Raw genomic sequence first — 12,681 nt, 5'->3', positions numbered from 1 at the left:
ACTAACAAATTCTTCATCTCCTGTTTCATCAAATCACTTATGTCTTTTCAAACATTTTTTGCTTCACATTGTAAATCTGTATTTTTTTCACCTTTCCAGGATTGATAGTTTCATACTGATGTTTCAAGGTTTCTAGCTCATAGTCGCATGTAGCAAGGGCAAGTTTGAGTTCATATAACAATACAATATCCTGGCGTAGCTCGTTGAAATGTGTAGTGATATCATCCGTAGGCATTGGGTTGTATTCTGAAACACAGTAAACAATTTCTAAAGAAAATGCCAATTTTCATTTATAGCAAATCTGGACTTTACTGCTATGGAATAAAACAAGATTCTAGTTTTGTAAACACTAAAGATCAAGATAAATTAAAACACACACCTTTAAAATCTCTCCTTTTTGTCAGACTACAATCAATTTGCTATTGGTTTTAATACTGACATCAAAAGTAAAATTCTAAGCTCCTAAACTGCAGTCACTTATATCATTTGTTATAAAAAGTGCCAAGTTTGACTTTTTTTGGCAGTTATGCATGTTCAAATCAAATATTTTTCCTGCAATGTAGAATATCATTAAACCAGAGCACCGCCTTGTGGGTGCAGATGTTTATCTGATTTAATATTGTCCTACCCATGATTTTCTAAGTGCAAAAAGGGCCATAATTCTTGCAAAAAGCAATGTAGAGTTATCGTACTTGTGCAGAGTCAGCTTTTGATGGCGAATAACTGCTGAGTTTTAAAACGCAAAAACTTAACCAAGAAATCTGGTTTTCTAAGTCCAAACGGGGCCATAATTCTTGCAAAAAGCAGGATAGTTATGTTTCTTGCTGTACAGAGTCAGCTCATGATGGTGAACAAGTGTTGCAAGTTTCAAAGCAATAGCTTTGATAGTTTAGGAGAAAAGTTACCTAAACATAAAACGTAACCAAGAAATCTGATATTTTCTAAGTCCAAAAGGGGCCATAATTCTTGCAAAAAGCAGGATGGTGTTATGTTGCTTGCTGTACAAGGTCAGCTTATGATGGTGAACAAGTGTTGCAACTTTTAAAGCAATAGCTTTGACAGTTTCGGAAAAAAACCTGACCTAAACACAAAACTTATCCAAGAAATCTGATTTTCTAAGTCCAAAACGGGCCATAATTCTTGCAAAAAGCAGGATGGAGTAATGTTTCTTGCTGTACAGAGTCAGCTTATGATGATGGTGAACATGTGTTGCAAGTTTCAAAGCAGTAGCTTTGATAGTTTAGGAGAAAAGTTTACCTAAACATAAAACTTCACCAAGATATCTGATATTTTCTAAGTCCAAAAGGGGCCATGATTCTTGCAAACAGCAGTATGGAGTTATGTTTCTTGCTGTACAAGGTCAGCTATTGATGGTGAACAAGTGTTGCAAGTTTCAAAGCAATAGCATTGATAGTTTAGGAGAAAAACTGACCTAAACATAAAACTTAACCAGGCAATGGCAACACCGATAAAGTGATGACAATAACTCATCATTTTTTTTCAAAAAATCAGATGAGCTAAAAATGATGTTATATCAAGAAATACTAGGAACATTTGGCCAACAAAACATAGGGTTTTGTGCTGCACTGCATGATTTGTTGCTAGGCTGATTTGAAAAACATGGACCTCAATGAAGTTCTCATAACTGGAGTATAAAGCTAAATCATGATTTTTATATGTTTTTGCATGTAGAAACAAGAGCTGTCTCCATAGGATGACACATGCCCCCGATGGCACTTTAAATGAATAGTTATGGCCGATGTTAGAGTTTAGGACCTTTGACCTACGGACCTGGGTCTTGCGCACGACACGTCGTCTTACTGTGTCACACATTCATGCGTAGTTATTTTAAAATCCATGCATGAATGACAAAGATATGGACCGGACACGTCCATCAATGCACTATCCCTTAATGTCCGAGTGTGACCTTGACCTTTGAGCTACGGACCTGGGTCTTGCGCGCGACACGTCGTCTTACTGTGGTACAAATTCATGCCTAGTTATTTGAAAATCCATCCATCGATGACAAAGATATAGACCGGACACGCCCATCAATGCACTATCCCTTAATGTCTAAGTGTGACCTTGACCTTTGAGCTACGGACCTGGGTCTTGCGCGCGACACGTCGTCTTACTGTGGTACACATTCATGCCAAGTTATTTGAAAATCCATCCATCGATGACAAAGATACGGACTGGACATGCCCATCAATGCAGTATCCCTTAATGTCTAAGTGTGACCTTGACCTTTGAGCTACGGACCTGGGTCTTGCACGCGAAATGTCGTCTTACTGTGGTACACATTCATGCCAAGTTATTTGAAAATCCATCCATCGATGACAAAGATATGGACCGGACACGCCCATCAATGCAGTATCCCTTAATGTCTAAGTGTGACCTTGACCTTTGAGCTACGGACCTGGGTCTTGCGCGCGAAATGTCGTCTTACTGTGGTACACATTCATGCCAAGTTATTTGAAAATCCATCCATTGATGACAAAGATATGGACCGGACACGAAAAATGCGGACAGACCGACAGACAGTTCAAAAACTATATGCCTCCCTTCGGGGGCATAAAAATTCTACAATGCACGAGTCCATGTGCTTATTTTTCAGATATTTGCCTTTGATTTAAGCGTTCTGCAATTTTAAAGACCTAATTTGAATTTTTTCCACACAACATTTGTGTTCATATGTTTAATCTTCAGGAAGATACAAATGTTGCCAGTTTTATCGATAAAAAAAAAGAGGTTTCCATATTTGGTGGCTTGATTTACACTTCTGTGTTACAGATCCTGACTTTATACTCTATATTACAGATAAATGATGTTACACCATCACTTCTGGCTTATCAAACATACAGAACTACCTTAAACCATTTTACACAATACTGTAACTTTAAGAAATTTTAAATTCTTTGTTTTCTTTTGTTTTGTTGGGTTTAACGTCGCACTAACGCAACCTTAAATTCTTTACATGTGTATTTAGACTATAAAAACTAAATATAAACATACCTATTCCAAGCTCTTCCAAAACTTGTTCAATGGCTTTTGTTTTCTTCTGACCTAATGATGCTGGCAATTTCATCTGAAACAAAAAGTATTAGAAAGTAAACCTAAGAGAACATCATCAATGGAGGGCATGTCCCCAAAGTACCTGCTTTTGAATATCAAATCAAAACTTGCCATTTAATATTAAAATATTATAATCTGAATGTTAACTGGTGACATCAGAATGAAATGAAGGAAGCAGTTATACAACTGAGTTTTGAGACCTATATGAAATCTTCAGCATCCCAATGGCTGTTTTTGAACACAGATTTGAAATTGACCAATGGCGAAGATGTATTCACAGAGAGATCTCTGAACTCATTTTAAAACCTTGGTACATGTACTAGAAATAGCAAGCTTGCAAACAATATGAGCATATTGGATGTTCAAAAAAGTGTTTTATACATCAAAATCTCTTCTGAAGATAAGCAAATAAATGCACCTTATATAAATACAAATTAGCGCAAAATGTACCTTCTGACTCCTAACATATACTCCAGGCTGCTTAAAATCGGGGAACTTGATACCTGTTGTTTCTGGTGTTTGCTGGAAAGAAAACACATTGGAAAAATATGAGCCGTGCCATGAGAAAACCAACATAGTGGCTTTGCGACCAGCATGGATCCAGACCAGCCTGCGCATCTGCGCAGTCTGGTCAGGATCCATGCTGTTCGCTAACAGTTTCTCCAATTCCAATAGGCTTTAAAAGCGAACAGCATGGATCCTGACCAGACTGCGCGGATGCGCAGGCTGGTCTGGATCCATGCTGGTCGCAAAGCCACTATGTTGGCTTTCTCATGGCGGTGCTCATATCATAATTTAAGTCATATGGTGACTTTCTTGTTTTTAATGGAGGAGACAGACAACAGGTGCAGCTCCAGACATCATTTCAAGCATTAACCAGCACCTGGCTAGAACCAGCAACCATCTACAAGTCAGCCTGATGGCTATCTCACATGACACCCCAGGCCAGTTTTAAACCCATACAGCTGATGGGTAAGTCATTCAGTCAGAAACCATAACCACTTGGCAATGTAAGCCCCTAAAACATCTCTTTGAAAAAAGCAAGATAAAACTCCTTAAGGTAATATGCCTTGTGTCATGGTGAAAAATTTGCAAATTGACATCAACTTAATAAGCAGTAACATGTTTGAATTTGGGTTACTCATTTACTACATGTTCTCTATTGAATAGATTTAAATATAATATGAATACCTTTTTTTTCTCAAATTAAACTTTCAAGTCCTGATTGAATAGCTTTTGATGTAGCTAAGCAGGCCAGAGCTAATGTATTGATCTAATAATACAAAGAATGTCTGTCACAAATAATAAATAGTTATTCTTAAAACTTTTAAAAAGAAAATTTTACATGAATAAAACCTAAACACATGATTTATCACAAATCATAATTATTTTTTTAGTAATTACTACAAAAGAGAATCAGTTTCTATACATACTGCTGTGGTATCTTTAATCTTTTGTTGCTGCTGGAATTTTTTGTTCGTTTTCTTCTTGTCAGCTTTACGGCTGTCTATATTACTGTCAGCTGCAGTTATCAACTTCTGCAGATCTTGTGTTTTCTTTTCTCTCTCTTTCTTCCTTAACTCTATCTTCTTCAACTCTTCAATTAACTTTTCTTCTTCTTCAATCTGTGAAACAGAAACATTGAAAATCAATGAAAAAGAGTTCAGTGTAAGTTTCAATGCATCTATTTCATTTGGTAATGGCAATAATAACACAGATACAGATGATAACAAGGCAGTCTGAATGACAGCTAAATCCCCCACCACTGCTATGGATAGTGAAAGGGTAAAACCTTTGATTTTAGCTGTGACCTTGACCTTGAACTGACATGGCTGACTCATGAATTCTGCACAACGTCTTGATGAGGTGATCATTTGACCAAAGTTTCATGAAAATCCTTCAAGGGGTTTAGGAGATACAGAGCTGAAACCTTTGACCTTCAGTTGTGACCTTGACCTTGAGTTGACATGGCTGACTCATGAGTTCTTGATGAGGTGATCATTTGACCCAAGTTTGATGAAAATCCTTCAAGGGGTTAAGGAGATACAGAGTGGACACCAAATGGAAGGCTCAAACCTTCGACCCTTAGTTGTGACCTTGACCTTGAGCTGGCATGGTTGACTCATAATTTCTGCACATCGTTCTGATGAGGTAATCATTTGACCCAAATTTTATAAAATTCCTTCAAGGGGTTTAGGAGATATAGAGCGGACATGAAATGGAAGGCTCAAACCTTTGACCTTCAGTTGTGACCTTGACCTTGAGCCGACATGGCTAACTCATAAGTTCTGCATATCGCCTTGATGAGGTGATCGTTTGACCCAAGTTTGATGAAAATCCTTCAAGGGGTTTAGGAGATATAGAGCGGACACAAAATGGAAGGCTCAAACCTTTGACCCTAAGTTGAAACCTTGACCTTGAGCCGGCATGACTGACTCATGGGTTCTGCACATCGCCTTGATGAGGTGATCATTTGACCCAAGTTTAATAAAATTCCTTCAAGGGGTTTAAGAGATATAGAGCGGACACAAAATGGAAGGCTCAAACCTTTGACCTTGAGTTGTGACCTTGACCTTGAGCCGGCATGGCTGACTCATGGGTTCTGCACATCGTCTTGATGAGGTGATCATTTGACCCAAGTTTTATAAAATTCCTTCATGGGGTTTAGGAGATATAGAGCGGACACAAAATGGCAGGCTCAAATCTTTGACCTTGAGTTGTGACCTTGACCTTGAACCGACAAGGCTGACTCATGGGTTCTGCACATCGTCTTGATGAGGTGATCATTTGACCCAAGTTTCATGAAAATCCTTCAAGGGGTTTAGGAGATATGGACTGGACACGATTTTGTTACGGACGGAAAGACGGAAGGACGGACGGAAGGACAGAAGGACGGACGCAGACCATTCCTATAATCCCTCCGCCACGGCGGGGGATTAATAAAATGATGACGATAACAACTAGAGCTACCACTGAATCTGATTAATACCTCAAAACACCGCTTTTGACACAAAAACAGTAAGTGCTTTGCATGTAGTCTTAATTAGGTATAATGATGATGTCACATCTTTTAGGATCCTATTGTACCTTGAAGTTATAGTATCATATAACCAGAGGGCATGTTTGCCACTGGTCTTACAAATTTACAGTATATCAGAAATCAATATCCTCAAACCATATATATGGAACGGCAGAAATGCTAACTTACCCTTATCATGCCGGACACGATTGATACTGCCTTTGCGACCAGTGCAGATCATGATCAGCCTGCACATCTGTGCAGTCTGATCATGATCTGTACTGTTCGTCATTCAGTCAGTATCTTTTCGGTATGCACCCCTTTTATCAGTTAATGGTTCTTTCCAAATTGAACAAGAGCACCGCCTTGTGGGTGCTGACGCTCATCTGATTTTTTTTGTGTAATAGAAATATTGTCCTACCCACGATTTTCTAAGTACAAAATGGGCCATCATTCTTGCAAAAAGCAGGATAGTTATGTTTCTTGATGTACAGTGTCCACTTATGATGGTGAAAAACTGTTGCAAGTTTTAAAGCAATAGCTTTGATAGTTTATGAGAAAAGTCAACTTAAACATAATACTCAACCAAGAAAATGATTTTCTAAGTCCAAAAGGGGCAATAATTATTGCAAAAAGCAGGATGGAGTTATGTTGCTTGCTATACAGGGTCAGCTTATGATGGTGAACAAGTGTTGCAAGTTTCAAAGCAATAGCTTTGATAGTTTAAGAGAAAAAGTTGACCTAAACATAAAACTTAACCAAGAAATCTGATATTTTCTAAGTCCAAAAGGGGCCATAAATCTTGCAAAAAGCAGGATGGAGTTATGTTTCTTGCTGTACAGGGTCAGCTTATGATGGTGAACAAGTGTTGCAAGTTTTAAAGCAATAGCTTTGATAGTTTAGGATAAAAGCTGACCTAAACATAAAACTTAACCAAGAAAACTGATTTTCTAAGTCCAAAAGGGGCAATAATTCTTGCAAAAAGCAAGATGGAGTTATGTTTCTTGATGTACAGGGTCTGCTTATGATGGTGAACAAGTATTCCAAGTTTCAAAGCAATAGCTTTGATAGTTTAGGAGAAAAGTTGACCTAAACATAAAACTTAACCAAGAAATCTGATATTTTCTAAGTACAAAAGGGGCCAAAAATCTTGCAAAAAGCAAGATGGAGTTATGTTTCTTGCTATACAGGGTCAGCTTATGATGGTGAACAAGTATTCCAAGTTTCAAAGCAATAGCTTTGATAGTTTAGGAGAAAAGCTGACCTAAACATAAAACTTAACCAGGCAACGCCGACGCAGACGCCGACGCCGACAACCGCTCAAGTGATGACAATAACTCATCATTTTTTTTCAAAAAATCAGATGAGCTAAAAATGGACAAGTTCATTACATAAAGATAGCGGAGTAAGGGCTAAGGTACAACAGCTTTTTAATTTGAAAATCATCTTCTAAAATACAAATTAATCAAAATATAGAAAAGTTCAACTTATTTTTCATTTAATACTTTGATCTTCCAGGTTCATAATTTGCTCGAAGCTCATAGTCATATTCAAGTTTCACTGTTTTTTACTTTCAATTAAGATCTAGTATTGTAAAGTGTATTAAAGACTGTGTCATGACTGCCTACCTGTTCTGTGGTCCTGTTGAAAAGCTTTAAAAGATCTAGTATTGTAAAGTGTATCACAGACTGTGTCATGACTGCCTACCTGTTCTGTGGTCCTGTTGAAAAGCTTTAAAAGATCTAGTATTGTAAAGTGTATCACAGACTGTGTCATGACTGCCTACCTGTTCTGTGGTCCTGTTGAAAAGCTTTAAAAGATCTAGTATAGTAAAGTGTATCACAGACTGTGTCATGACTGCCTACCTGTTCTGTGGTCCTGTTGAAAAGCTTTATAAGTTGAGATTTCCTTTTCCTCTCATGGTCAGCATCAAATGCTCGGATCTTTGGTTCTGTACCTTGAGGAGCTCGAACCTGAAATGTTGACTCATATAATGCATGATTCAATTTCCTCTTTTGTGGTTTTCTTCAAAGATATTTCTTACTGTCAACTTTAATTAGCTTTCAGGCCCTACGTAATTTTTGTAAAAAAAAATCGACCACAATTCTTACAAACCTCTGTATAAATGTATATTTAATGGAGTATCACAGTTGTACAGGATATTAAGCCAGTCTTTTATAAAGTTTACTGACATATTTTGAGTCATAAGAAAATATCTTTCCAACTTCCAATATCCTATGGCTAATATCAAAATCATGTATGTAAACCTTTTCTGTGGAAATTACAAGAAAATTTTCATCAAAATGACTCGAGCAGAATTTGCTAAGACAGCTCAAAGAACACCCTGAAAGTAGTTCATATGACAAAAAGATATTTACACTTTTAATATCTAAGAGACACAATAAAATAGGGTTATTATAACAGTAGCTTGATCTGGGATGCAGTATTCGGCTCGAGTGGATCTTGCCACATCGGATCTCACGAGGCGCGCAAGCGCCGAGTGTGATCCAACCTTGCAAAATCCACGAGAGCCGAATACAAAGTCCCAGATCCAGCTACTCTTATAATGGCCCTTTTATTATATACCTTTACCATTTTGATTCTTGAACGAAATCTTCAATGTTTATCAATATTAAATGGAACTTAGTGAAGTTTTTATGTGGGCTATTTATAGAAATGTGTCTGGTCATGCATATTAATGAAAATAGTCCAGCAGCATACAATAGGGAAGGTACAATACGGAATTTAAAAGGTACAATACGGAAGTTTTGTCTGTCTGTTCATATTTAATTGTGAAATACAAGCCTATTTTTTACAGAATTTATATAGGTATATAATAAAAAGGCTTATCCATCTACTTATAGTTACTTTTTCTGTAACGAATGTTTTCCATTAAATTTCTTAAAATTCATATCAACATCACTTAAAGAACTACAAGTATGGTTATAAGGGCTTTTAAATTTCTAAAACATTTTGATAGTTTCAACTCGTAATCAAGAAACCATATTCTGATATGGTATTACCATTAAGAATTTCAGCCACTTTAGAGATGATAGTTCTAAAGTTCATTCGATTGTTATAACTCTTCCAGGCTGTCTAATTTAGTACAAAACAACATTTCCCTCCAAAATTTAGTAAAATTTTCAAGAGCTGGAATTTCACACAGGAAAAATCTCCTTTTGGCCCTTAAAACTGACACTATTAGACTTGAAGTTAAAAAAGTCCTTGCTAACACCAATGGAGAACTTAAAAACAAGAGCTGTCCTTTGACCTACGGACCTGGGTCTTGCGCGCGACACGTCGTCTTACTGTGGTACACATTCATGCCCAATAATTTTAAAATCCATGCATGAATGACAAAGATATGGACCGGACACGCCCATCAATGCACTATCATGAAATATGACCTTTAACGTCTAAGTGTCACCTTGACCTTTGAGCTATGGACCTGGGTCTTGCGCGCGACACGTCGTCTTACTGTGGTACACATTCATGCCAAGTTATTTGAAAATCCATCCATCAATGACAAAGATATGGACCGGACACGAAAACTGCGGACAGACTGACAGACTGACAGACTGACAGACAGTTCAAAAACTATATGCCTCCCTTCAGGGGCATAAAAATACCTTATGGATATCTGGATATTGCAAAATCAAGTAGAAACTTGTGAAAAACTTTGTTATGAATTTAGTAAATAATGCAATAGATATTTCTCATTTTATTCTAAATCTGCTTATTCTTTAAATTCATAAATTTCATAGCAAGTTTTCGCATGTGCATACCTTGACTAGTTTGTTACATATATTGTAATATCTTTCTTTCAGATCTTCTACACTCCTATCAGCATACTTCTCTCTGTCCCAGCGGTCGTTCATTACCACAAACCTCAGTGCGAACCTTTTACACAAATCAAACAAGTGATCGGTCTCCTGCCGAGTCCAGTTGTCGTCATGGAGATGCTGTTGGTATTCTAAATCAGAGTATACGGGAACTTCTGGTTGCTGTAATCAAACATTTATCACTGTCAAAGCATAAACACACAGATGACCCTTTGCTTGAACTCATTTTAAGGTCCAGACAAAATCCCTACGTAATGTATAGTTTTCCATAGATGGAATGACCAGGAACTTGAACAAATTTTGCTGGTCTCATCGTGTTCAAGTCAATGAAGTTCAAACGTACTTACTTTACTAAGTTCCTGCAGTTTTGGTAATATTCAGGGTAGTCCGTTTTTGACTAATTTCTAGAATAAAGCTACAGATAACTTCAAAACATCCGGGAAAATTTATTTTCATCATGTGCTTAAACACGATTACTCACCTTTCACAAATTCTTAACAGAGCAAGTAAAGCTGCTAACCAGGAAATCACTACATAACACCTACATAAAAATTGCCCAGTCTACATTACCTACCTCTGATCACTAGTTTCTGTATTTCAACCAGATATAAACAGATAATTCATGCTACATCATTCTAAATGTATTATCAGTTGACAGATACTGTATATTAATTCATAATTTGAACATTATAAGAAAGGGTTCAAATACTGTTATCAAAGAGAACATCTTTATGACATTTGTCTTGCATTGTTATCCTTTTCATTTGATTTATAATTACTAATTGTAATCTTTATTTCAAAGAAACATATGTGAAAATATGATTTGATGGAATTAACGTCGCACTGGCACAATTATAGGTCATATGGTGATTTTCCAGCTTTGATGGTGGAGGAAGACTCCAGGTGCCCCTCCATGCATTATTTCATCACAAGCGGGGACCTGTGTAGAACCACCGGCCTTACGTAAGCCAGCTGGATGGCTTCCTAACAAGAAGAATTCAGCACCACAAGTAAGGCTCGAACCTCACGTCAGTGAAGGGCGAAAATATGTTAATACTAACATTTTGCTTACATAAATTCGCATAATCGTGTTGAGAACAACATTGCAAATGGCAGTAAAAATCTGCTCAACTTGCAATGGTTAGTGTTCCAACCTTGTAAAATTTCATTTTAACCAGATTTACCTTATTAAATCTGGCAAAGGGATAATCTTTCCCTTCGTCAGCAACTCTTCTCCAATGATGAAAGATGGCCCCATCCTTCCTGGCAGGGTTTGTAAATGGCATCCACTTCCAGGGCCTGACCCTGCTGCTCCCTATCTTGGCCTTCATTTGTTTGTAGCCCTGATTTGTGTCTGTTGGGATCAGGGGAGGGGCATCTCTGTAAAACAAAGAACTTTAAAAATACTGACAAAAGCATTTCATTTTTACCATAAAGACTAAATACAAATGAATGAACTGTGGTTGGTTTCTTCATTTAAACCTTATGACAAATGTAATATACCATGTGCTACATAAAAATGCTTTAAAACAATCACACTTTTTCCAACTGTAAAGTATTTTCCAGGTTTAAAAATAGTTTTACAGCTAACACTCAAGTCATTCACAGTGTCTTTAATTCACTGACAAAATTTGTAAAACATTCAGTTAAAATTAATGAACTGTCTGGATTTCTGACTAGTGAAAACTAGAACTTTCTGACAAAAGGTATATGGAGGATGAAGGACTATAAACAATATTATATCTAAGTAACATTAATTGTACTTCACATTAATAAGAGAATGGTAAACTACATAATTATAATTAAACTCTCAGTCCCATTGGTAGATTCCTTACCAATATTAACCACTTCTCTACAAGTAAAATAGGATGAATGGTCTTAGATGAACTGTCTTCAGTCAATCAGAGAACATATGTCTCACCCAGGTTTCAAACCTACAACCTCCAGAAAGAAGGTTTTCAGTTCTACCTGTAGAGTTAACTTTGCTGGTTTTGGAAGCAAAATAAAGGTCACAGACAAAACCTACTTAATCAGTTTTAGCAAGCTTTTACTTTTATGACTTATATTTTATTATATATCCTATACACCTGAATATTTTGTTACTACAAGCTCTTTCCACGGCTAATGAATGTTAAAATACAGCTTTCATAATAACCAGACAGTACACGATCATGCTATGCTACTACAACAATTTTCGTTGCAAAACAGAATATTGTCAACAAACAACAAGGGGGACAAATTTGGGAGCATGCTATTAGTTTAGGGAATAATCTATAGTATTATTTATATAAATACTTTTACCGCTTTTAACCTTTAGCCTGCTGGAGGCAAGTGATTTTGCCTTTGCAACCAGTGCAGACCAAGATCAGCCTGCACGTATATGAAAGCTGATGATGGTCTGCACTGTTCGCTATTCAGTCAGTAAATTTTCAGTGAACACCACTTCACTTGATAAATGATATTGCTCAAATTGAAAGATGGACCAGTCCATTTTAGAAATTTAGCAGGGTGAAGGTTAATTATATAAATTTTCAAATATCATTCTTCACAACACCGAAAGCAAAATCCTGAAACCTTTTCTATATACAGGACCAACACACATTATTATTTCAATGGTTCATAAGCTAAAATATGTGCGGTTTTCGAAATATATTTGTCAGAAAGCAATAAACATGAACAGGTGGTTGCAACGGCGAACGAAAAAATATAACATGGAACTATGAGAATGCACTCATGGTCTTACTT

General features: G+C 36.8%; 1 protein-coding gene across 2 annotated transcripts in view; it reads right to left on the bottom strand.

The window, feature by feature from the left end:
• Window positions 1-12,681, bottom strand: part of LOC123525528 (DNA methyltransferase 1-associated protein 1-like) — a 36,348-nt gene that overhangs the window by 2,659 nt on the left and 21,008 nt on the right. For both annotated transcript variants that reach the window (XM_045304637.2, XM_045304638.2), the window contains 7 exons: window positions 11,121-11,316; window positions 9,880-10,098; window positions 7,960-8,067; window positions 4,509-4,700; window positions 3,526-3,597; window positions 3,016-3,088; window positions 92-246 (listed from right to left, as the gene is read on the bottom strand). In XM_045304637.2, coding sequence (XP_045160572.2) covers window positions 92-246; window positions 3,016-3,088; window positions 3,526-3,597; window positions 4,509-4,700; window positions 7,960-8,067; window positions 9,880-10,098; window positions 11,121-11,316 — 1,015 coding nt within the window. The remainder of the gene's footprint in view (window positions 1-91; window positions 247-3,015; window positions 3,089-3,525; window positions 3,598-4,508; window positions 4,701-7,959; window positions 8,068-9,879; window positions 10,099-11,120; window positions 11,317-12,681) is intronic.

The sequence above is a fragment of the Mercenaria mercenaria genome, chromosome 3 (genome assembly GCF_021730395.1).
Source record: "Mercenaria mercenaria strain notata chromosome 3, MADL_Memer_1, whole genome shotgun sequence".
In the NCBI taxonomy this organism is placed as follows: domain Eukaryota; kingdom Metazoa; phylum Mollusca; class Bivalvia; order Venerida; family Veneridae; genus Mercenaria; species Mercenaria mercenaria.
The sequence above is the reverse complement of the archived record's forward strand: the minus strand, read 5'-3'. Positions and strand labels throughout refer to the sequence as shown.